At 54.0% G+C, this 24,299-nt stretch overlaps 4 protein-coding genes and 1 long non-coding RNA gene across 6 annotated transcripts in view; all 5 read left to right on the forward strand.

The window, feature by feature from the left end:
* Positions 1–15,698, forward strand: part of LOC309889234 (butyrophilin subfamily 1 member A1-like) — a gene marked incomplete at its 5' end in the record, with an annotated part of 38,157 nt that extends 22,459 nt beyond the window's left edge. Inside the window, 2 exons of the mRNA XM_082781995.1 lie at positions 14,430–14,462; positions 14,640–15,698. Coding sequence (XP_082638121.1) covers positions 14,430–14,462; positions 14,640–15,268 — 662 coding nt within the window. The 3' untranslated portion in view covers positions 15,269–15,698. The remainder of the gene's footprint in view (positions 1–14,429; positions 14,463–14,639) is intronic.
* On the forward strand, positions 591–5,917 carry LOC309889215 (butyrophilin subfamily 3 member A2-like; the record flags this gene model as incomplete). Its single annotated transcript, XM_082781976.1, has 4 exons — positions 591–629; positions 3,761–4,103; positions 5,329–5,610; positions 5,739–5,917. 4 exons carry the CDS (start codon positions 591–593, stop codon positions 5,915–5,917), a joined length of 843 nt encoding a protein of 280 aa, XP_082638102.1.
* LOC309889216 (butyrophilin subfamily 3 member A2-like) lies at positions 10,725–12,927 on the forward strand (the record flags this gene model as incomplete). The annotated part of the gene is made up of 4 exons (XM_082781977.1): positions 10,725–10,932; positions 11,087–11,209; positions 11,616–11,963; positions 12,593–12,927. The coding sequence occupies exons 1-4, from the start codon at positions 10,902–10,904 to the stop codon at positions 12,925–12,927; spliced, it is 837 nt and encodes a 278-aa protein (XP_082638103.1). The 5' UTR covers positions 10,725–10,901.
* Positions 12,997–14,394, forward strand: LOC309889208. Its single transcript, XR_014319209.1, has 4 exons — positions 12,997–13,107; positions 13,311–13,331; positions 13,991–14,125; positions 14,252–14,394. It is a non-coding gene; the product is annotated as an uncharacterized lncRNA (long non-coding RNA).
* A 1,547-nt stretch (positions 15,699–17,245) lies between the features above and the next one.
* LOC309889204 (butyrophilin subfamily 1 member A1-like) lies at positions 17,246–21,735 on the forward strand. 2 transcript variants are annotated; one of them, XM_082781962.1, is made up of 9 exons: positions 17,246–17,290; positions 17,445–17,567; positions 17,974–18,321; positions 18,805–19,086; positions 19,215–19,319; positions 20,208–20,228; positions 20,341–20,361; positions 20,474–20,506; positions 20,684–21,735. In XM_082781962.1, the coding sequence occupies exons 1-9, from the start codon at positions 17,260–17,262 to the stop codon at positions 21,310–21,312; spliced, it is 1,593 nt and encodes a 530-aa protein (XP_082638088.1). In that variant the 5' UTR covers positions 17,246–17,259; the 3' UTR covers positions 21,313–21,735. The 2 variants fall into 2 exon arrangements, with proteins under 2 accessions (XP_082638088.1, XP_082638087.1); XM_082781961.1 differs by lacking the exon at positions 17,246–17,290 and having other exon boundaries at positions 17,323–17,567.
* Positions 21,736–24,299: the final 2,564 nt, after the last annotated feature.

Raw genomic sequence — 24,299 nt, forward strand, 5'->3', positions numbered from 1 at the left:
GAGTTACTCTATGTAGGATCTTGTGGTTTTTTGTTTGTTTGTTTGTTTGCTTGTTTTGGTTTGGTTTTGGTTTTCCCAAATAATTTTTTAGACCAGTGAAATTCATCCCATTTGATCTACATATATACAGAAACTAGTATTAATTACAGGGCATGTTCCTCTTATGAGGTTATTCATAAATCTAATATTATTTGATTCTAGAGTACTATTTTTGCAAACTTTATCTTATTTTCTAGATCTTCAATATTTTTACAATATTTTTGTGCTTTGAGATGTTTACAATAGCTTTTTTAAATTCACTCACCCTTAACCAAAGTAAAAAACACCTTGCAAAACTGTAAAATGCTAGAGAGTTTTACTAAGGGATTATCCGGAGTCCACTTAATTCTGCATGTGGTCTCAAGGGGGCTTTGGCTTTGTGGGTCTTAAATAATAGTTACATTTGGAATTATTGCCTCCAGGGTGCAAGCTCCCTTCCATCCTAGGGGCAACACCTTCCTAGCTTTATTGCCATATAGCCAATACCACCCCTTGCCATTCAGGACAGGCCATCTGCTTACAGGATTCTCATGTTGCATCTGGTGTACATTATGCATATTAGCATTCCCGTGGTTACCATAGTTGGTACAGTACGGATGATTCCCTACTTCATGGATATTTCCACACACAGGGGCAGTACTATTGCCCCCTGAGTTTCTATCAATATTGTTTAAAAGGCACCTTTGGTAACACAGTATATTGTAGCCAGGGTTACATGTAGGGAACTCAACTTCAAAATCTATTCCTTCCCGGGACTGTGTATGATCTGTCCTTTTTAGAGAAATCTAGAGATTCCAGACACAGTTGCTGCCGGAAATAGTAATCAGGGACAAGGCCTTTCCAGTCTTTCTAGGCATCTGGGTGCAAATCCAACAATTATTTCAAGATGGAACTCAAGAGATGGTCTGGATTAATTGGGAATGCTGATTTTTCCCTCCATCCTATCACTAATCCATTGAGAATAGGTATAACTAAGATAAACTCAAAATACATCATTACTATGTATATATACACACCCCTAAAATAATAAAGAAATAATAAGTAAGAAAAACAATAGAAATCACATACTAATAAGGATTCTTCTGGCGGGGATTAAATACCCTCCTTTCTCCTACTTCCAGGGAGTGTTCCCTGGAAACACTCCAATTCTGTGTAATTCAATCCCTCTTACTCATTAATTCATTACAAATTCTTCTAAGGAGAAGTTAAAGATTTACAATAAATAGTTTCAACAGTTTTAACCTGAAAAGTCTTTGTTAATGCAGTCTCTCTGGTATCAGAGTTAACTTTACCCAGATATGAGTCCACCCTTTCTCAGCTGTTCTTACTGTCATTTCAATAGTCAGGAGCACTTGGAACAGTCCATCCCACTCAGGTTGCAGTTTCAGTTCTCTCCATATTCACATCAGAACCCAAGCTCCTTCTCAAAATGGTTGGATCAGAGCTTCCAGGGGTGGGTTTTGAGCAAACAGTCCACGGCTCCTTGGAGATGAAAAGAGGATGACAGCCCGAGTACATAGTTCTTAAGAAAAGTATCTTTTGTCTCAAATTGAGGTAATTCGTTCCCTTTGTCCATGTACAGCAATCCAAATAATATTTCATATGGTGAAACTCCCACATCATTTCTTGGTGCAGTTTGAATTTGGAGAAGTGCCAAAGGTAAGCACTTCTTTTGGGGAAGCTGAGTTTCCAGAACTTAGTCAATTGCTTCTTTACTGCCTAATCTGTTCCACCCTTCCAGAAGAAGAAGGATGCCAAGGAGTGTGAAATTCCCAGTTAATTCCTACAGTCCACATTAGCCCTTGCAATATTTCTGACATAAAGTGATTTCCTTGATCAGAGTCAATACTTCCAACAATTCCATACCTGGGAGTTATTTGTTCCAGAATTACTTTAGTTACTATGTTCACAGTAGCAGATACTGAAGGGAAAGCTTCCACCCACCCTGACAAATGATCTACCAAGACTAGTAAGTATTTAAATCTACCTACTTTAAGGAGTTCCGTAAAATCCTCCTGTACATTTTGGAAGCATTGAATTCCTGGTTCTTGCCCTCTTCAGGCTGACTGTTTTAAATTCCTATTTCCCTTTTGACGTACTACGCAACTCCTGCGTACTTGTTCAGCCAGAGTATATGTATTCCTACACATATTTATTTCCATAGCACAGCGTCACACGTTGCTTGAATTCCCCAATGACATTCCTGATATAAAACAGTTAATATTTGCCTCAATACCACTTTATTCAGCATTTCGCTCCCATCAGGGAGTATCTGTTTTCCTTTGGACTTCGTGACACCTAATTACTTAAAAACCTCTTTCTCTTAAAACGGTTTAGTTTGGGGTAGCTCAACAATTCCCTGAATCCTCTCTGGATTTATTTTCATTCCCCCTCAGACACTAGATGCCCTAAATATTTGACTTCTCTTTCTACAAATTTTAATTTATTTTCCAATACTTTCAAGCCCTATTTTCCCAGAAAGTTGAATAGCTTGTTAGGGGCATCCTTCAACTGTTTTCTCCTGTCCCGACAATAAAAGATCATCCACATAACACCTCCTTTGGAGGTTGGAATTACTCCAAAATTTCTTCTAGAACTTGCCCAAATAAATTGGTGACCCTGTAAAACCATGAGGTAAAATTGTCTCTCTGTATTGCTGCTTCTGCCCCATTTCAGAGTCTTTCTACTCAAAGGCAAATATATCTTTGCTCTCAGGGTCTGAGAGCACCCCATTAATAATACCGTTATTCCAGTCTAACAATTTACTATTTGAATGCCCAATTTCATGATCAAATTCTTTCCCAACAAGTTAGTCCCTGCCTCGGGTGCATACAATAATTGCAGTGGTAGCCCCTGTGAAAAGAATTCAGCAGCTGCCCCATGTTAGATAAGGGCCAGTTTCAGCCGGCTCCAAAGGGGCTTCCTCTGCCCAGAGCCAAGCCATGACAATGCAGTTTAAATCTCTATGAGAGCACACCCAAGAAAAGGGAAAAAAAACCCTGCTGCACAAGAGCAGCTGGGAGAGTGAGGAGTGAGAAACCTCGCTGCAGACACCAAGGTCAGTGCAGAGGAGGGGGAGTGAAGTGCAGAGGTGCTTGTCTCCACTCAGCTGTGTGCTGTGAGGGACCTCTCTCTTTTGGTGGGGCTCCCTTCGAGAAGAACACCTGCGGGGGCCATATGCCCCCTGGGGAACATCTTTCTCAGATGGGGCTCCCCTGGGGCTGTGGCAGCACCAGTCTCACCAGGTATGCCAGGGGCCTCCTGACTTCCCTCATCACTCTGCTCCTCCTCCGCCTGGGCTCAGGTAGGATCCTGCGGGGATGCTGGGGGCTCTCCCCCTTTGTCTTATAGACGTGCTGCTGTGGGGCAGGGGAGAGGCTGTTGGACAGGGGGGACCCGAGCCCACAGCTCACCCGCGCTGCGATTCACTTTCACTTTCACTTTGGTTCTTTCACACAATATGGGGGCTGCCTTGGCTGCCCTTTCTGTGTCTCCTTCACCCGCCTGAATGCTGCAGAGAGGGCTCCCACTCCCAGCACACCTCCTTCTCCTGCACGTCCTCCCTCTCCCTATCCTGTTTCCCTGCTGGTTTCCCATGGGACACGGGGGACGCAGCACGCACCAACTCACGCACAGCTTGCCCTTTGACACTCACTTCCCCTAAATTTACGATGGCAAAATCTCACCTCTTCTTTGTGCCTTTCTCCATTGCCCAACCCAGCTCAGAGTGGTGGGACCAGACCAGCCTCTCACTGCCACCGTGGGGCAGGATGTCGTGCTGCCCTGCCACTTGTCCCCTCATCGCGATGCTCGCACCTTGGAGGTCAGGTGGATCCGGGACAGCATCTCTGAGACAGTGCACCACTACCGCAATGGAGAGGACCTGTACGGGGAGCAGATGGAGGCATATGCCGGGAGGACAGAGCTGGCCAGAGATGGTCTCTCTGCTGGAAGCCTGGACTTGCGAATCACAGGACTGAGACCCTCTGATGATGGCCAGTACGTCTGCACTGTGAAAAATGCTGATGCTTATGATGAAGCAACGGTGGATCTGGAGGTGTCAGGTTTGTGGCTCGGGCAATACACCAGGAATTCCAGGGGAGAATTTAGGTTGTTTTTTCCTGTCTCAACTATTAAACACCATGGAATATTGTCGTGGTTTAACCCGGCTGGCAGCTAAACACCACGCAGCCGTTCGCTCACCCTCCCCCCTCCCTCTCTGGGACGGGGGAGAGAAATGGAAAGTGAAGCCCGTGAGTTGAGATAAAGACAGTTTAATAAGACAGGAAAATAATAATAATAATAATAATAATAATACAATGATGATAATAGTACTACTAATAATAATATGTACAAACAAGTGATGCACAATGCAATTGCTCACCACCCGCTGACCGATGCCCAGCTTAACCCCGAGCAGTCCGGCCCCCTCCCCCCGGCTAGCCACCCCTATATATTGTTTAGCATGACGTCAGATGGTATGGAATACCCCTTTGGCTAGTTTGGGTCACCTGTCCTGGGTCTGTCCCCTCCCAGCTCTTACTGCACCCCCAGCCTGCCTGTTGGCAGGACAGAGCAAAAGTCTGAGGTGTCCTTGGCTTGGTATAAGCACTGCTCTGCAACAATTAAAACATCGGGGTGTTATCAGCACTCTTCTCATTCTAAGCCAAAACACAGCATTCCACCAGCTACTAGGAAGAAAATTAATTCTGTTCTAACTGAAACCAGGACAAATATGGACATGGTAATGGACGTAGTATTTGGGAAGACATATCCGTAGAGAGGATATAGTTGTTAGTTTTCACTGGTGTCTATGCAGACCATTCCCATGATGGTTTAAGGGCACTGGGCACAGGCTGCTGAGCAGCCCCTTCATCTGTGCCTATGATGCTACCAAACACAGTGCCTGGAGCAGGGAAGAGACCTCTGAGCAGCTGGACCTCTTTCGGGTTTTGCTTTTCATGCTGGGGAGACCTGAGACATTGTCTGGAAGTCTCGGGGCTTCTTGAACCAGCACGGCTTAGTGCAGAGATGCTACCTGGAGGTGCTGGATCTCAACAGGTGTTTTCTGTGTGATTTGGGTACACTGGCTTTGTGCAGTCCTGCTCTCTGGATCTGGCACCTGCCGGGGTGGTTTTGGGGTGAGGTTGAATGTGTGGAGTGCCTGGTCCCTGAGCCCCTGGGGCCGTTGTTGTGATAAGCTGTGTCTGGCATGGGAGCAGATGGGGTCTTTGCCTTGGAACTGAATCCCTCCCCAAGTCAAGCCCCAGCCACGTGCTCTTCCCCCAGCCACAGGCGCTGACCCCCACATCTCCCTGGGGGGCTACGAGGACGGAGGCGTCCCGGTGCTGTGTCGATCGGCCGGCTGGTACCCGCTGCCGCAGCTGCTGTGGAGGGATGCTCGCGGGCAGCACCTGCCCTCGGTCTCCCAGACACATTCCCAGGACCAGAAGGGGCTCTTTGAAATCGAAGGTGCCGTCATCATGACCGGGAGCGTGGAGGGGCCCTTGTCCTGTGTGGTCAGGAGCAGCTGCCTCCACCAGGAGCAGGAATTTTCCCTGCACATCGCAGGTACAAATGGAACAGCCAGGATGAGGTGTTCCTGGCCCCTGCACTTGTCCTGACCCAGGAGAAGTCTGGGTCTTGCTCTTCCACCCACGGGCATGGAAACGCAGCCCTTTTCCTGGTGCCTTTCTCAGCTCCCTTCTTCCACAACGCCCAGCCCTGGATGGTGGCTCTGGCTCTGGTCCTCGTGCTTTTGACTGTGTCCATTGGCCTCGGTGTTTATCTCTTTCGAAAGCAAGGTAAGCTGGCAGCACAGGGATGGAGCGCAGGGAGGTGTTCTGCAGGGACCCGCGTGGGTCTGGAGCGGGGCTGAGCCCTGGCCCAGGGACGTGGGTAGGAGGAGGAAGGGAATGTTCTCCTGAGGATCCCAAAGCCCTTAGGATGGTCTTGGGTGGGAGGCCAGGGAGCATGGCTGCAGCGTGGGGCTGGTGGCAAGGCGCAGCCCCCCTGCACATGTTCCCACCCAGCAACCAAGCTGCTCTGCTCACCACCTCTTCCTCCGCCTTTGCTTTTCAGCGGCACAGAGCCAAGAGCTGGGAGAGTCCTTGCAGTCCCTGCCCCCAGCCCCTGGGGAAGTGGTGTCTGTGCGGGAGGGCCTGGTCTGGGTGGGCTCAGGGGGCTTGTGTGCTGGTGGCTCGGGGGTGCTGGAGGAGCAGCTGGAGCCTGGGGTGGGAGTGGGGAGTGCTGGGGCTGGGGCTGCCCTGGGCACGGGACAGGGCCGGGATGGCTGAAAGGAATAGGGATCAAGGTGGGGACGGGGAGCGAGATGCGGGTCTGCCCCGCTCAGCACTGATGCTTTCAGGAGACAGACATTCTCCAACAATCCTTTATTCACTTCCGTAATGTCTTCAGTGGCACAGAGATAAAAGTTGCACAATGTCTGTCCTTATGATTCTGCTTACAAGAGCATTGTACAAAGCTGGACCACAATTACTATTTCTTTAGTCCCACCTCTGAGCAAGGCAGTGTTTTTCCCTGTCATGGGATGTATTCAGGGTCTACCACGGGCTAAGCAACTCTCCCCTCATGCATTACTTTCATACCCATCATACATTACTTTCGATTTCCTTTTCAGAGAAACAAGCTGCAGAGCTGGGTAAGTCTCACTCTCCAAACAGAAAAAACAACAAAAAAATGTCATCATAGTGAGAGGTATGGAATCAGAAACTGTGCCTTCTTCTCATATTTTCCTTTTCTCTTTCATTTGTAGAGAAACAAGCTGCAGAGCTGGGTAAGTCTCCCGGTGCTGAAGCCCAAGGACAACACCAAAGCGATGTGCAGGGGAGGGTGGGCAGCTGGGACAGAGCAGCCCAGGGCTGGCCCCTCACCCTGCCCACACCCACTGGGTACCAGACGTGGGCTGTGACCAGCTCTCCCCTCTCCTTACAGCATGGAGAAAGTTTCTGCTGCCTCAAAATACAGGTAGGTGTGCACTGGGTTGCCCTCTGCGGTGCTCCTCCTGCCCCTGGTGGGGCATGTTCAGGAGCCAAGAGGTGCCCCATCTCCTCCTCGTGGGGCAGCTCCTGTCCCCGAGCTGGGGAAAGCCTGCCCAGGGCTGAGCTCTGCCCCTGATGGCCTGGCTCCTTCTGTCCCTGCAGTGAAGGTGACCCTGGATCCACACACGGCTCATCCCCAGCTTGTTGTGGCTCCGGACAACTGCAGTGTGAGACGGCAAACTGAATTGCAGCAGGTGCCTGACACACCAGAGAGATTTCACTATTGGTGCTGCGTGCTGGGCCGTGAAGGGTTCAGAGAGGGAAGGCACTGCTGGTTGGTGGAAGTGGAAGGAGAGTGGCTAAAGGATAATTGGTGGGCTGTGGGGGTGGCCAGGGCATCTGTGGAGAGAAAGAAGTGGATCAACATAAGACCTGAAGAAGGGATCTGGGCTGTGCATTACTATGAGGGGCAGCTCGAGTCTCTCACATCTCTACGCACCTCCTTGTCCCTGTCCCCTGTCCCCACGAGGATCTGGGTCTGTCTGGACTGTACCCAGGGGCAGGTGTCTTTCATAAGTGCTGACAATGGGGTCCAGATCTTCACTTTCACAGAAGCCTCTTTCAATGGGGAGAGAATCCACCCCTGGTTCTGCATGGAGACACTGGGAATTCAGCTGTGCCTGAGGGACAGCACCCCCCAGAACCCGTCCACAGCCCTGGGGGACTCCTGCCCTTCTCCAGACACTCCTGCATCACCTCTCCTTGGTCCTGCAGGAGCAGCAGAGGAATGAGGGGCAGTGAGGCCAGGGGCTGCCCCGTGTTCCTCCTTGCTTCTGGAGGAGGGCTGGGATGCTGCAAGCAGGGGTCAGGCCCCTTGCAGCCCCTGGGCTCTGCCCTGCATGTGGCTCCTGTGCTGGGGCACAAGCCCTGCTGGCACCCACGGGTCTCACCCTGCCTCTGAGCCCCAGTGGGCAGCACAGGGGCTGCAGCAGCTCTCCACGCTCCTCTCCCCTCTGCTTGCACTGCTTGCAGACCCCAGGGCAAGGGATGTGGTCACCGTGTGCTTCTGGTCGTTGCAGGCCACCTTTGCCTCCTAGGTTGGGGTTAATCCTTGCTCTGTGCCTGGTGCTGAGCATGAGCAGCCTGTGGGGGTTCTTTGTTCCCTCCTCTGGAGCACATCAAGGCCCAGCAACAGCAGGACTGTGGCAAATAAAGCTTTGTACAGGAAGATGGAGTCTGGCAGTGGCATTTCTTGGTTGCTTTCTTTCCTGAGGCTTTGCTGCCTGGGAAGGCGTCTTGCAGCAGACCTCTCCTTGGTGTTGGTCCTGGGAGTAAGAGCTAGGAGGAACCAAAGCGCCAACTACACATTGGTTCTCCATCTGTTCCCTGGCACCCCCTTGTCCCAGCTGGGTCATTGCCATGCCCTGAGCTAGACAGGGTAATGACCCAGCTGGGACAAGGGGATCCCCAAGAGCTTCCATCCCCCCATCACACAGGCTCGGCATAGGCTGTGGCTGCGGGGGTGCATCACCAGCTTTTTGAAGTCCTCCTAGCAGAGGCAGCAGGTTGCGTCAACCTTAAAGCTGTCCGTCAGGTCCTTTCAAGCCACCTCCATGTCCCGTATTTCCCTTCCACCACCCAAGTTGTTCCCGTGGCTGTTTTATTTTCCACTGCTCAGGGCAGGGTTCAGCCAGAGATGGGCTTGCAGGAGCCATGGGGCCACCCCAGCTTCACCAACCCTCAGCAATCAGTAACAATCCTGCACTCCCAGAAAACCAGTGCCACTTTTTGCACCTTGTTTAAAAGCAAGCAGGCAAACAAGCTGACATTCTCGAGCCAAATTCATTGTGGTGTGTTTTAAACATCGCAGCATTAAAATCAGGAGCAGACACAGTGCAGAAACAGGGGAAGGAAATGCGTTCGGAAGACACTGCATCCGATAGAAGCAGGTGATCCAAACAGACCGAACCTCAGTGAGATGGAGCCTCCGTGGCTGCAGGACTCCCTTGGCCTCTTCGAAGGTTTAACTATATGAAGGTGGGAAGCTAAGAATAGGTTTTGAACCCAGCTACACAATGAGGAGACACAGATGCTCTCCTCCAGCTGGTTCTCAATGCCAAGCTGAGTGGTCTCCACACCCAACCATCCATCTTCATGCACGTGGGGTCTCACCATCCCCAAATCCCATCATCCTTCATCCCATTGAGATCCCACCATCCTCACACCCCATCCTCTTTAATCCCAGCAGGGTCCCACCATCACAAAACCCCATTGTCCTCCACTACAGTGGGGGTCCACCACCACAAACCCCATCCACCTTCACCCCAGTGGGGTCTCTTCATCTCCAAAACCCCATCATCCTCCATTCCACTGGGCTCTCACCAACCCCAAACCTCAAAACCCTCCACCCACTGCTGTCCTACCATCCTCTCACACAATTATCCTACATCCCACTGGGCTCCCACCATCCCCAAAGCCATCCCAGGGCCAGGGACTGACTGACCACCACGTTCCCTAAGCGCTACGAGAAGCTGTGCCATGACCACCAGCTGCATGCCTGGTCCTCCTCAATTCACAGATGTAATCTTCAGAGGGTTGTTTGGGAAGAACAGTAAAAGTTAGGCTCCACATGGCTTTTCTGGTGGAGGGGGAGGGCTGAGGAAACAGTGAAGCCCATCCCACAGTCAGGGCACTGATAGGGTTTCCCTACCAAGTGCTTTCTCCAATGTTGGTTGAACGCCGAGCTTTCAGAGAAGGCTTCCCCGCAGTCAGAGCAGGGATAAGGGGGTTGTCCCCAGTGAGTCCTGAGATGGGCTAAGTAGACTGAATTCTTTGCAAGGCTATACTGCACTGGGGACATTTATAGGTCCCCCAGCCTGCCCGCTGGCAGGACAGAGCAAGAAGCTGAAAAGTCCTTGGCTTGGTGTAAGCACTGCTCTGCAACAATTAAAACATCAGCGTGTTATCAGCACTCTTCTCATCCTAAGCCAAAACACAGCATTCTACCAGCTACAAAGAGGAAAATTAACTCTATCCTAATTGAAACCAGGACAGGATTTCATGATGACATCAGCCAGTTTTCTTAGTACTCTGGGATGAATCCCATCAGGCCCTATAGTCTCCACCTCTAGGAGCAAATCGCATACTAAGTCAATATTTGCTGGGAGTTTATCATTCCTGCTCTCACGGTCCTCCAGCTCAGGGCAACTGGGGTCCCAGAGCCCATTGTCAGTGTTGAAGACAAAGGCAAAAAAAGCATTAAACATGCCCCTGTTTGTGAGGAGACCATCCCCCTCAAGTAAAGGACCACTGTTTTCTCCGGTTCTACTTTTGCTGTTTAGATATTTTATAAAACTCAGTTTTACTTCCCCCAACAGTTCTGTCAAGCTTCAACTCAAATTGAGCTTTAGCCATATGAATTCACCCTGATAAGGACTAGGGCAGCAGATTCTGAGGCATCGCATAGTTCCTTAACGAACAGCTCATCCATGTCATCATCCTAGCTGCATGCAGAAGCTGTCCCTCTGCTCCTTGGAAACCATTTCCACACCAAAGTCTCCACCGTGCTGCAGAAGGGCTTTGCTTGCCAGAGGGCAAAAGGTCTGCCCATTTCTGCCTCCACTGGGATGGACAGAGCCGGGAGTGGGGCTGGCTCTTTGTCCCCACCACCCTGGGAAAAGGGTGGCACTGAGATGCTCGGCAGCCAGCTGTGCCTCTTTCCCTGCAGCCTCCGATGGCGCTCTGCCCTGCAGCATCTTGCACCCTTCCCACAAGGGTCAGGGCTCCTCCCAGAGGGTTACTGCAGACAAGAACTGGGCAGAAGTTGGTGAAGTCACGTGTAGCCTTCTAGTTCCTGCAGCTATGGTGGGTGCTGAGAGGGACGACTATTTTGGTGAGACTGCCTTGGAGAAGAACACCTGGGGCTGCCTTCTGTGTCCCCCAGCCCATGATAAGCGCAGGCTCTGCACCCTGCCCAAGGCGATGCTAGCCGTGGCTCCCTGTGCCCAGGCCTGCAGCCCCTCAGTACCTGACTCTTCTACCTCCAGATCCTGCTCCCGCTGCAGCACAGATGGGGCTCCCCTGGGGTTGCGGCCGCCCCAGCCTCACCAGCCATGCCAGCGGCTTCCTGACTTCCCTCGTCACTCTGCACCTTCTCCAGCTGGGCTCAGGTAGGATCCTGCGGGGATGCTGGGGGCTCTCCCCCCTGTGCATGCAGATGTGCTGCTGTGGGGCAGGGGAGCGGCTCCAGGGTATGGGGACCAGAGCCCACAGCTCGGTCCCTGCTGGGTTTCACTTTCCCTTTGGGTCTTTCACACAATATGGGCGCTGCCTTGACTGCCATTTTTGGCTCTTCTTCTCCTGCCCGAATGCTGCAGAGAGGGCTCCCACTCCCAGTACACCTCCTTCTCCTGCACGTCCTCCCTCTCCCTCTCCTGTTTCCCTGGTGGTTTCCCACGGGACACAGGGGACACAGCACGCACCAACTCACGCACAGCTCGCCCTTTGTCACTCACTGACCCCGAATTTACGATGGAAAAATCTCACCTCCTCTCTGTGCCCTTCTCCATTGCCCAGCCCAGCTCAGAGTGGTGGGACCAGGCCACTCTGTCACTGCCACCGTGGGGCAGGATGTTTTGCTGCCCTGCCACTTGTCCCCTCAACGCGATGCTCGCACCTTGGAGGTCAGGTGGATTCGGCGCACGATATCTGAGACAGTGCACCACTACCGCAATGGAGAGGACCTGTACCGGGAGCAGATGGGGGCATATGCCGGGAGGACAGAGCTGGATAGAGATGGTCTCTCTGCTGGAATACTGGACTTGCAAATCTCAGGGCTGAGACCCTCTGATGATGGCCAGTACGTCTGCACTGTGGGAGATGGTCATGCTTATTCTGAAGCCATTGTGGAGCTGGAGGTGTCAGGTTAGTGGCTGGGGTGGTGCTGCCAAGGCAGAGTTTACGTTTCCTATGAATTTTTCAGCTGTTTCACAACATGAGGCATGCCCATGGATGTGGAGGTAATATTTGGGGAGAGAGCTCCCTGGATACTTTTGACAGTTTTCAATGGTGTCTTTGAAGACAAGAATCATAATATTGTGAGGGCACTGGGCACAGGGTGCTGAGCAGCACCTTCAGCTGTGTCAGCAATGGGACGAAACAGCACACAGGGAGAATCGCTGAGTCCTCTGAGCAGCCGGACATCTGCTTTATTTTTGCTTTGTCTGCTGGGGGAGACCTGAGATGTTGTCTGGATACCTCGGGGCTTATTGAACCTGGATGGCTTGGTGCAGAGATGCTGCCTGAAGGTCCTGGAACTCGGCACCTGCGTTTTCTGTGTGATTTGGGGCAACTGGCATTGTGCAGCCCGGCTCTCTGGGTCTGGCACCTACCAGGGTGTTTTTTTGGGCTGAGGGTGTGCACGGAGTGCCCGGTCCCTGAGTCCCTGGGGCCATTAGTGTACTAAGCTGTGTCTGGCATGGGAGCAGATGGGGTCTTTGCCTTGAAATGAATCCCTCCCCAAGTCAAGCCCCAGCCACGCGCTCTTCCCCCAGCCACAGGCGCTGACCCCCACATCTCCCTGGGGGGCTACGAGGACGGAGGAGTCCGGGTGCTGTGTCGATCGGCCGGCTGGTACCCGCTGCCGCAGCTGCTGTGGAGGGATGCTCGCGGGCAGCACCTGCCCTCGGTCTCCCAGACACATTCCCAGGACCAGGAGGGGCTCTTTGAAATCGAAGGTGCCGTCATCGTGACCGGGAGCGTGGAGGGGCCCTTGTCCTGTGTGGTCAGGAACAGCCGCCTCCAGCAGGAGCGGGAATCATCCCTGCACATCGCAGGTACAAATGGCACAGCCAGGGTGAGGTGTTCCTGGCCCCTGCACTTGTCCTGACCCAGGAGAAATCTGGGTCTTGCTCTTCTACCCCAGCCATGTAAACGTTGCCCTTTTCCTTTTGCCTTTTCTCAGCTCCCTTCTTCCACAACGTCCAGCCCTGGATGGTGGCTCTGGCTCTGGTCCTCGTGCTTTTGACTGTGTCCATTGGCCTCGGTGTTTATCTCTTTCGAAAGCAAGGTAAGCTGGCAGCGCAGGGATGGAGCGGAGGGAGGTGTTCTGCAGGGACCCCCCTGGGTGTGGAGCAAGGGGCCTTGGGTGGGAGGCCAGGGAGCATGGCTGCAGCGTGGGGCTGGTGGCAAGGCGCAGCCCCCCTCCACATGTTCCCACCCAGCAACCAAGATGCTCTGCTCACCACCTCTTCCTCCGCCTTTGCTTTTCAGCAGCACAGAGCCGAGAGCTGGGTGAGTCCTTGCAGTCCCTGCCCCCAGTCCCTGGGAACTGGTGGTGTCCCTGCGGGAGGGCCTGGTCTGGGTGGGCTCTGGGGGCTTGTGTGCTGGTGGCTCGGGAGTGCTGGAGGAGCAGCTGGAGCCTGGGGTGAGAGTGGGGAGTGCTGGGGCTGGGGCTGCCCTGGGCATGGGACAGGGCTGGGATGGCTGAAAGGAATGGGGATCAAGGTGGGGACAGGGAGCGAGCTGCGGGACTGCCCCGCTCTGCACTGACACTTCTGGGACAGAGACATCCTCCACCCACCCCCATTCACTTCCCCTTGTGTTTTGGTGGCACGGTGCCGAGAGCTGCACAAGTGTCTGTCCTTAATGCTACAAGTCTTGCAAAAAGCTGGGCCTAGGTGCTTCTTAGTCTGGTCACTACAAGTCTGGGAGCAAGGTGGTCTGTGCACATGCATGAGAGCAAAAAAATTGGGGGTCTAGCCATCTAGCCATGGAAGCAGGAATGGGGTGAAACTCTCTCCACTCTGACCATTCATTCCTTTTGCTTTTCTATATCAGGCAAAAAGGATGCAAAGCTGGGGAAGTCTCATTCCCCAAGGAGAATTCATTTGTTGTCTTCCCATGCGCATACTCCCCTCTGACCGTACATTGCTTTTCTCTTTCTTTTCCAGTGCAACAAGCTGTAGAGATAGGTGAGTGTCCATCCATGAACTGAAAGAATTTGTGGTATAGACATGGGATGAGAAGTTTTTACCTCTGATCATGTATTCCTTATGCTTTTCCAGAAGAAAAAGCTGCAAGACTGGGTGAGTCTCTCTTTCCCTGCCCTCTACCCCCAGGACTGAAGGAACTGGGGGTCATTCCTTTGTAGCAGCCACTTGATAAGAACCCGATTCCTCTCATCAATGCATTGCTCTTATTTTCCTTTTCAGAGGAACAAGCTGCAGAGCTGGGTGAGTGTCCCTGTCCTTGAGCCCCAGGGCAACACCAAGGCGATGTGCAGGGGAGGGTGGGCAGCTGGGACAGAGCAGCCCAGGGCTGGCCCCTCACCCTGCCCACACCCACTGGGCACCAGCCATGGCTGTGACCAGCTCTCCCCTCTCCTTACAGCATGGAGAAGGTCTCTGCTGCCTCATAATAGAGGTAGGTGTGCACTGGGTTGCCCTCTGAGGTGCTCCTCCTGCCCTTGCTGGGGCATGTTCAGGAGCCAAGAGGTGCCCCATCTCCTGCCCTGTGGGGCAGCTCCTGTCCCCGAGCTGGGGAAAGCCTGCCCAGGGCTGAGCTCTGCCCCTGATGGCCTGGCTCCTTCTGTCCCTGCAGTGAAGGTGACCCTGGATCCACACACGGCTCATCCCCATCTTGTTGTGTCTCTGGACAAGAGCAGTGTAAGACGGGAAAGTGAAGGGCAGCAGGTGCCTGACACACCACAGAGATTTAACTATTGGTGCTGCGTTCTGGGCCATGAGGAGTTCAGAGAGGGAAGGCACTGCTGGTTGGTGGAGGTGGAGGGAGAGCGGCTAAAGGATTCAGGATGGGCTCTGGGGGTGGCCAGGGCATCTGTGGAGAAGAAGAAATGGATCAACATAAGACCTGAAGAAGGGATCTGGGCTGTGCAGTACTATAAGGGAAAGCTGGAGTCTCTCACATCTCCTCACACCTCCTTGTCCCTGTCCCCTGTCCCCACGAGGATCTGGGTCTGTCTGAACTGTACCCAGCAGCAGGTGTCTTTCATCAACGCTGACAATGGGGTCCAGATCTTCACTTTCACAGAAACCTCGTTCAATGGGGAGAGCATCCGCCCCTGGTTCCTGTTGTGGACATGGGGAGTTCAGCTGTGCCTGAGGGACAGCACCCCCCAGAACCCGTCCACAGCCCTGGGGGACTCCTGCCCTTCTTCAGACACTCCTCAAACACCTCTCCTTCATCCTGCAGGAGCACCACAGGAATGAGGGGCAGTGGGGCCAGGGGCTGCCCCGCGTTCCTCCCTGCTACTGGAGGAGGGCTGGGATGCTGCAAGCAGGGGCCAGGCCCCTTGCAGCCCCTGGGCTCTGCCCTGCACGTGGCTCCTGTGCTGGGGCACAAGCCCTGCTGGCACCCACGGGTCTCACCCTGCCTCTGAGCCCCAGCGGGCAGCACAGGGGCTGCAGCAGCTCTCCACGCTCCTCTCCCCTCTGCTTGCACTGCTTGCAGACCCCAGGGCAAGGGATGTGGTCACTGTGTGCTGCCAGCCGTTGCAGGCCACCTTTGACTCCTAGGTTGGGTTGATCCTTGCTCTGTGCCTGGTGCTGAGCATGAGCAGCCTGTGGGGGCTCTTTGTTCCCTCCTCTGGAGCACATCAAGGCCCAGCAACAGCAGGACTGTGGCAAATAAAGTTTTGTACAGGAAGATGGAGTCTGGCAGTGGCATTTCTTGGTTGCTTTCTGTCCTGAGGCTTTCATCCTCCATTCCACTGGGCTCTCACCAACCCCAAACCTCAAAACCCTCCACCCACTGCTGTCCTACCATCCTCTCAGCCAACTATCCTGCATCCCACTGGGCTCCCACCATCCCCAAAGCCATTCCAGAGCCAGGGAATGACTGACCACCACGTTCCCTAAGCGCTACGAGAAGCTATGCCATGACCACCAGCTGCATGCCTGGTCCTCCTCAATTCACAGATGTAATCTTCAGAGGGTTGTTTGGGAAGAACAGTAAAAGTTAGGCTCCACATGGCTTTTCTGGTGGAGGGGGAGGGCTGAGGAAACAGTGAAGCCCATCCCGCAGTCAGGGCACTGATAGGGTTTCCCTACCAAGTGCTTTCTCCAATGTTGGTTGAACGCCGAGCTTTCAGAGAAGGCTTCCCCGCAGTCAGAGCAGGGATAAGGGGGTTGTCCCCAGTGAGTCCTGAGATGGGCTAAGTAGACTGAATTCTTTGCAAGGCTATACTGCACTGGGGACATTTATAGGTCCCCCAGCCTGCCCGCTGGCAGGACAGAGCAAGAAGCTGAAAAGTCCTTGGCTTGGTGTAAGCACTGCTCTGCAACAATTGAAACATCAGCGTGTTATCAGCACTCTTCTCATCCTAAGCCAAAACACAGCATTCTACCAGCTACAAGGAGGAAAATTAACTCTATCCTAATTGAAACCAGGACAGGATTTCATGATGACATCAGACAGTTTTCTTAGTACTCTGGGATGAATCCCATCAGGCCCTATAGTCTCCACCTGTAGGAGCAAATCGCATACTAAGTCAATATTTGCTGGGAGTTTATCATTCCTGCTCTCACGGTCCTCCAGCTCAGGACAACTGGGGTCCCAGAGCCCATTGTCAGTGTTGAAGACAAAGGCAAAAAAAGCATTAAACATGCCCCTGTTTGTGAGGAGACCATCCCCGTCAAGTAAAGGACCACTGTTTTCTCCGGTTCTACTTTTGCTGTTTAGATATTTTATAAAACTCAGTTTTACTTCCCCCAACAGTTCTGTCAAGCTTCAACTCAAATTGAGCTTTAGCCATATGAATTCACCCTGATAAGGACTCGGGCAGCAGATTCTGAGGCATCGCATAGTTCCTTAACGAACAGCTCATCCATGTCATCATCCTAGCTGCATGCAGAAGCTGTCCCTCTGCTCCTTGGAAACCATTTCCACGCCAAAGTCTCCACCGTGCTGCAGAAGGGCTTTGCTTGCCAGAGGGCAAAAGGTCTGCCCATTTCTGCCTCCACTGGGATGGACAGAGCCGGGAGTGGGGCTGGCTCTTTGTCCCCACCACCCTGGGAAAAGGGTGGCACTGAGATGCTCGGCAGCCAGCTGTGCCTCTTTCCCTGCAGCCTCCGATGGCGCTCTGCCCTGCAGCATCTTGCACCCTTCCCACAAGGGTCAGGGCTCCTCCCAGAGGGTTACTGCAGACAAGAACTGAGCAGAAGTTGGTGAAGTCACGTGTAGCCTTCTAGTTCCTGCAGCTATGGTGGGTGCTGAGAGGGACGACTATTTTGGTGAGACTGCCTTGGAGAAGAACACCTGGGGCTGCCTTCTGTGTCCCCCAGCCCATGATAAGCGCAGGCTCTGCACCCTGCCCAAGGCGCTGCTGGCCGTGGCTCCCTGTGCCCAGGCCTGCAGCCCCTCAGTACCTGACTCTTCTACCCCCAGATCCTGCTCCTGCTGCAGCACAGATGGGGCTCCCCTGGGGTTGCGGCTGCCCCAGCCTCACCATCCATGCCAGTGGCTTCCTGACTTCCCTCGTCACTCTGCACCTTCTCCAGCTGGGCTCAGGTAGGATCCTGCGGGGATGCTGGGGGCTCTCCCCCCTGTGCATGCAGATGTGCTGCTGTAGGGCAGGGGAGCGGCTCCAGGGTATGGGGACCAGAGCCCACAGCTCGGTCCCTGCTGGGTTTCACTTTCCCTTTGGTTCTTTCACACAATATGGGCGCTGCCTTGACTGCCATTTTTGGCTCTTCTTCTCCTGCCCGAATGCTGCAGAGGGGGCTCCCACTCCCAGCACACCTCCTTCTCCTGCACGTCCTCCCTCTCCCTCTCCTCTTTCCTGGGTGGTTTCCCATGGGACACAGGGGATGCAGCACGCACCAACTCACACACAGCTCGCCCTTTGACACTCACTGACCCTAAATTTACAATGGCAAAATCTCACCGCCTCTCTGTGCCCTTCTCCATTGCCCAGCCCAGCTCAGAGTGGTGGGACCAGGCCACTCTGTCACTGCCACCGTGGGGCAGGATGTTTTGCTGCCCTGCCACTTGTCCCCTCAACGCAATGCTCGCACCCTGGAGATCAGGTGGATCCGGGACCATATCTCTAAGACAGTGCACCATTACCGCAATGGAGAGGACCTGTACGGGGAACAGATGGGGGCATATGCCAGGAGGACAGAGTTGGCCAGAGATGGTCTCTCTGCTGGAATACTGCACTTGCGAATCACGGGGCTGAGACCCTCTGATGATGGCCTGTACGTCTGCACTGTGGGAGATGCTGATGCTTATGCCGAAGCAATTGTGGATCTGGAGGTGTCAGGTTAGTGGCTGGGTTGAGGCATTCAAGGGATGGTGCAGGTGTCCCTGGGTTTGTGTGTCCCACCGAGGACCCGATTCCATCCTCATGGCCATCTACGCGGCCTTTCGAACAGTAGAGTGTGATGAGGCTTCTCCTCTGTCAGTGAGCACTTGTCCACCAAGAAGTACACCTGTGCCCTTGCAGGTTTTTTATTGAGAGAGAGCTGCATGAATGCAATGATTTAATTCAGTCTCAGGGACCCTATTTGAACTCCATCCCCTTGCGGTTGTGTGGGCAGAGGGCACAGGTTGCTGAGCAGGTCCTTCAGCTGTGCCAACAATAGGTGTGGGTTAGGGGTGAGAGTGGCTCTGTGGAGTGCCCAGTCCCTGAGCCCCTGGGGACATGGCTGCTCTGTGCTGTGTCTGGCATGGGAGCAGATGGGGTCTTTGCCTTGGAACTCAATCCCTCCCCGAGTTAAGCGCCAGCCACACACTCTTCCCCCAGCCACAGGCGCTGACCCCCACCTCTCCCTGGGGGGCTACGAGGCCGGAGGCGTCCGGGTGCTGTGTCGATCGGCCGGCTGGTACCCGCTGCCGCAGCTGCTGTGGAGGGATGCTCGTGGGCAGCACCTGCCCTCGGTCTCCCAGACACATTCCCAGGACCAGGAGGGGTTCTTTGAAATCAAAGGCGCAGTCATTGTGACCGGGAGCGTGGAGGGGCCCTTGTCCTGTGTGGTCAGGAGCAGCCGCCTCCAGCAGGAGCGGGAATCATCCCTGCACATCGCAGGTACAAATGGCACAGCCAGGGTGAGGTGTTCCTGGCCCCTGCACTTCTCCTAAGCTGAGAGAAATCTGGGTCTTGCTCTTCTACCCCAGCCATGTAAATACAACCCTTTTCCTTTTGCCTTTTCTCAGCTCCCTTCTTCCACAACGCCCAGCCCTGGATGGTGGCTCTGGCTCTGGTCCTCGTGCTTTTGGCTGTGTCCATTGGCCTCGGTGTTTATCTCTTTCGAAAGCAAGGTAAGCTGGCAGCGCAGGGATGGAGCGGAGGGAGGTGTTCTGCAGGGACCCGCATGGGTCTGGAGCGGGGCTGAGCCCTGGCCCAGGGAGGTGCGTAGGAGGAGGAAGGGAATGTTCTCCTGGGGATGCCAAAGGCCTTAGGATCGTCTTGGGCCTCTGCCTTGGGCAACGAAGGCAGGGGAGAAGGCAAGGGGCCTTGGGTGGGAGGCCAGGGAGCATGGCTGCAGCGTGGGGCTGGTGGCAAGGCGCAGCCCCCCTCCACATGTTCCCACCCAGCAACCAAGCTGCTCTGCTCACCACCTCTTCCTCCGCCTTTGCTTTTCAGCGGCACAGAGCTGAGAGCTGGGAGAGTCCTTGCAATCCCTGCCCCCAGTCCCTGGGGAAGTGGTGTCCCTGCAGGAGGGCCTGGGCCTGGTCTGGGTGGGCTCTGGGGGCTTGTGTGCTGGTGGCTCGGGGGTGCTGGAGGAGCAGCTGGAGCCTGGGGAGGGAGTGGGGAGTGCTGGGGCTGGGGCTGCCCTGGGCATGCGACACGGCCGGGATGGCTGAAAGGAACGGGGATCATGATGGGGATGGGGAGCGAGCTGCGGGGCTGCCCCGCTCTGCACTGACACTTCTGGGACAGGGACGTTGTCCACCCATCCCCATTCACTTCCCCTTGTGTTTTGGTGGCAGAGTGCAGAGAGCTGCACGAGTGTCTGTCCTTACTGCTACAACTCTTGCAAAAAGCTGGGCCTCGGTCCTTGTTAGTCTGGTCCCTCTCAGTCTGAGAGCAAGACTGTCTGTGCCCCCTCACAAGGGCGAAGAAATTTGTGGTCTAGCCATAGAATTAGCCAAGAAATTTGAAGCACTCTTCTCTGAACATGCATTGCCTTTGCTTTCCTTTTCCAGTGAGAAAAGATGCAAAGATTGGTAAGATTCCCTTCATAACCTTTTCTTCATAAACTTGGCACCTTTCCATGGCAGCAGCCATGGGCTGAGCAGCTCCCCTCTCTCATGCCTTGCTTTTGTCTTCCTTTTCCAGTGGAACAAGCTGCAGAGCTGGGTGAGTGTCACAAAGCTTGGCCTGCATGACATCTGAGGGCTGGCCCCTCACCCTGCCCACACTCACTGGGCACCAGCCATGGGCTGTGACCAGCTCTCCCCTTTCCTTCCAGCATGGAGAAGGTTTCTGCTGCCTCACAATACAGGTAGGTGTGCACTGGGTTGCCCTCTGCAGTGCTTCTCCTGCCCTTGCTGGGGCATGTTGAGGAGCCAAGAGGTGCCCCATCTCCTGCCCCGTGGGGCAGCTCCTGGCCCCGAGCTGGGGAAAGCCTGCCCAGGGCTGAGCTCTGCCCCTGATGGCCTGGCTCCTTCTGTCCCTGCAGTGAAGGTGACCCTGGATCCAGACACGGCTCATCCCATGCTTGTTGTGTCTCAGGACAAGAGCAGTGTGAGATGGGAAAGTGTATGGCAGCAGGTGCCTGACAAACCAGAGAGATTTAACTATTTGTGCAGCGTGCTGGGCCGTGAGATGTTCAGAGAGGGGAGGCACTGCTGGTTGGTGGAGGTGGAGGGAGAGCGGCTGAAGTATTCAGGGTGGGCTGTGGGGGTGGCCAGGGAATCTATAGAGAGGAAGAAGTGTATCAACATGAGCCCTGAAGGAGGGATCTGGGCTCTGGAGTCCTGTTATGGACATCTCAAGTCTCTCACATCTCCTCCCACTCCCTTGTCCCTCTCCCCTGCCCCCACGAGGATCTGGGTCTGTCTGGACTGCACCCAGGGGCAGGTGTCTTTTATCAATGCTGACAATGGGGTCGAGATCTTCACTTTCACAGCAGCCTCCTTCAATGGGGAGAGCATCCGCCCCTGGTTCCTGTTGTGGACATGGGGAATTCAGCTGCGCCTGAGGGACAGCACCCCCAAGACCCTGTCCCCAGCCCTGGGGGACTCCTGCCCTTCTTCAGACACTCCTGCATCACCTCTCCTTCATCCTGCAGGAGCAGCACAGAAATGAGGGGCAGTGGGGCCAGGGGCTGCCCTGTGTTCCTCCCTGCTGCTGGAGGAGGGCTGGGATGCTGCAAGCAGGGACCAGGCCCCTTGCAGCACCTGGGCTCTGCCCTGCACGTGGCTCCTGTGCTGGGGCACAAGCCCTGCTGGCACCCACGGGTCTCACCCTGCCTCTGAGCCCCAGTGGGCAGCACAGGGGCTGCAGCAGCTCTCCACGCTCCTCTCCCCTCTGCTTGCACTGCTTGCAGACCCCAGGGCAAGGGATGTGGTCACCGTGTGCTGCTGGCCACTGCAGGCCACCTTTGCCTCCTAGTTCGGGGTTGATCCTTGCTCCGTGCCTGGTGCTGAGCATGAGCAGCCTGTGGGGGCTCTTTGTTCCCTCCTCTGGAGTAGATGTATCCAAGGCTCAGCGGCAGCAGGACTGTGACAAATAAAGCTTTGTACAGGAAGATGGAGTCTGGCAGTGGCATTTCCTGGGTGCTTTCTGTCCTGAGGCTTTGCTGCCTGGGAAGACATCTTGCAGCAGACCTCTCCTTGGTGTTGGTCCTGGGAGTAAGAGCTAGGAGGAACCAAAGCGCCAACTGCCCCTTGGTTCTCCATCTGTTCCCTGGCACCCCCTTGTCCCAGCTGGGTCATTGCCATGCCCTGAGCTAGACAGGGTAATGACCCAGCTGGGACAAGCGGATCCCCAAGAGCTTCCATCCTCCCATCACACAGGCTCGGCATAGGCTGTGGCTGCGGGGGTGCATCACCAGCTTTTTGAAGTCCTCCAAGAAGAGGCAGCAGGTTGCGTCAACCTTAAAGCTGTCCGTCAGGTCCTTTCAAGCCACCTCCATGTCCCGTATTTCCCTTCCACCACCCAAGTTGTTCCCGTGGCTGTTTTATTTTCCACTGCTCAGGGCAGGGTTCAGCCAGAGATGGGCTTGCAGGAGCCATGGGGCCACCCCAGCTTCACCAACCCTCAGCAATCAGTAACAATCCTGCACTCCCAGAAAACCAGTGCCACTTTTTGCACCTTGTTTAAAAGCAAGCAGGCAAACAAGCTGACATTCTCGAGCCAAATTCATTGCGGTGTGTTTTAAACATCGCAGCATTAAAATCAGGAGCAGACACAGTGCAGAAACAGGGGAAGGAAATGCGTTTGGAAGACACTGCATCCGATAGAAGCAGGTGATCCAAACAGATCGAACCTCAGTGAGATGGAGCCTCCGTGGCTGCAGGACTCCCTTGGCCTCTTCGAAGGTTTAACTATATGAAGGTGGGAAGCTAAGAATAGGTTTTGAACCCAGCTACACAATGAGGAGACACAGATGCTCTCCTCCAGCTGGTTCTCAATGCCAAGCTGAGTGGTCTCCACACCCAACCATCCATCTTCATGCACGTGGGGTCTCACCATCCCAAAATCCCATCATCCTTCATCCCATTGAGATCCCACCATCCTCACACCCCATCCTCTTTAATCCCAGCAGGGTCCCACCATCACAAAACCCCATTGTCCTCCACTCCAGTGGGGATCCACCACCACAAACCCCATCCACCTTAGCCCAATTGGGGTCTCTTCATCTCCAAAACCCCATCATCCTCCATTCCACTGGGCTCTCACCAACCCCAAACCTCAAAACCCTCCACCCACTGCTGTCCTACCATCCTCTCAGCCAATTTTCCTACATCCCACTGGGCTCCCACCATCCCCAAAGCCATCCCAGGGCCAGGGACTGACTGACCACCACGTTCCCTAAGCGCTACGAGAAGCTGTGCCATGACCAACAGCTGCATGCCTGGTCCTCCTCAATTCACAGATGTAATCTTCAGAGGGTTGTTTGGGAAGAACAGTAAAAGTTAGGCTCCACATGGCTTTTCTGGTGGAGGAGGAGGGCTGAGGGAACAGTGAAGCCCATCCCGCAGTCAGGGCACTGATAGGGTTTCCCTACCAAGTGCTTTCTCCAATGTTGGTTGAACGCCGAGCTTTCAGAGAAGGCTTCCCCGCAGTCAGAGCACGGATAAGGGGGTTGTCCCCAGTGAGTCCTGAGATGGGCTAAGTAGACTGAATTCTTTGCAAGGCTATACTGCACTGGGGACATTTATAGGTCCCCCAGCCTGCCCGCTGGCAGGACAGAGCAAGAAGCTGAAAAGTCCTTGGCTTGGTGTAAGCACTGCTCTGCAACAATTGAAACATCAGCGTGTTATCAGCACTCTTCTCATCCTAAGCCAAAACATAGCATTCTACCAGCTACAAGGAGGAAAATTAACTCTATCCTAATTGAAACCAGGACAGGATTTCATGATGACATCAGACAGTTTTCTTAGTACTCTGGGATTAATCCCATCAGGCCCTATAGTCTCCACCTGTAGGAGCAAATCGCATACTAAGTCAATATTTGCTGGGAGTTTATCATTCCTGCTCTCACGGTCCTCCAGCTCAGGGCAACTGGGGTCCCAGAGCCCATTGTCAGTGTTGAAGACAAAGGCAAAAAAAGCATTAAACATGCCCCTGTTTGTGAGGAGACCATCCCCCTCAAGTAAAGGACCACTGTTTTCTCCGGTTCTACTTTTGCTGTTTAGATATTTTATAAAACTCAGTTTTACTTCCCCCAACAGTTCTGTCAAGCTTCAACTCAAATTGAGCTTTAGCCATATGAATTCACCCTGATAAGGACTAGGGCAGCAGATTCTGAGGCATCGCATAGTTCCTTAACGAACAGCTCATCCATGTCATCATCCTAGCTGCATGCAGAAGCTGTCCCTCTGCTCCTTGGAAACCATTTCCACACCAAAGTCTCCACCGTGCTGCAGAAGGGCTTTGCTTGCCAGAGGGCAAAAGGTCTGCCCATTTTTGCCTCCACTGGGATGGACAGAGCCGGGAGTGGGGCTGGCTCTTTGTCCCCACCACCCTGGGAAAAGGGTGGCACTGAGATGCTCGGCAGCCAGCTGTGCCTCTTTCCCTGCAGCCTCCGATGGCGCTCTGCCCTGCAGCATCTTGCACCCTTCCCACAA

Source organism: Aythya marila, assembly GCF_965140915.1.
Source record: "Aythya marila genome assembly, chromosome: 33".
Classification (NCBI taxonomy): domain Eukaryota; kingdom Metazoa; phylum Chordata; class Aves; order Anseriformes; family Anatidae; genus Aythya; species Aythya marila.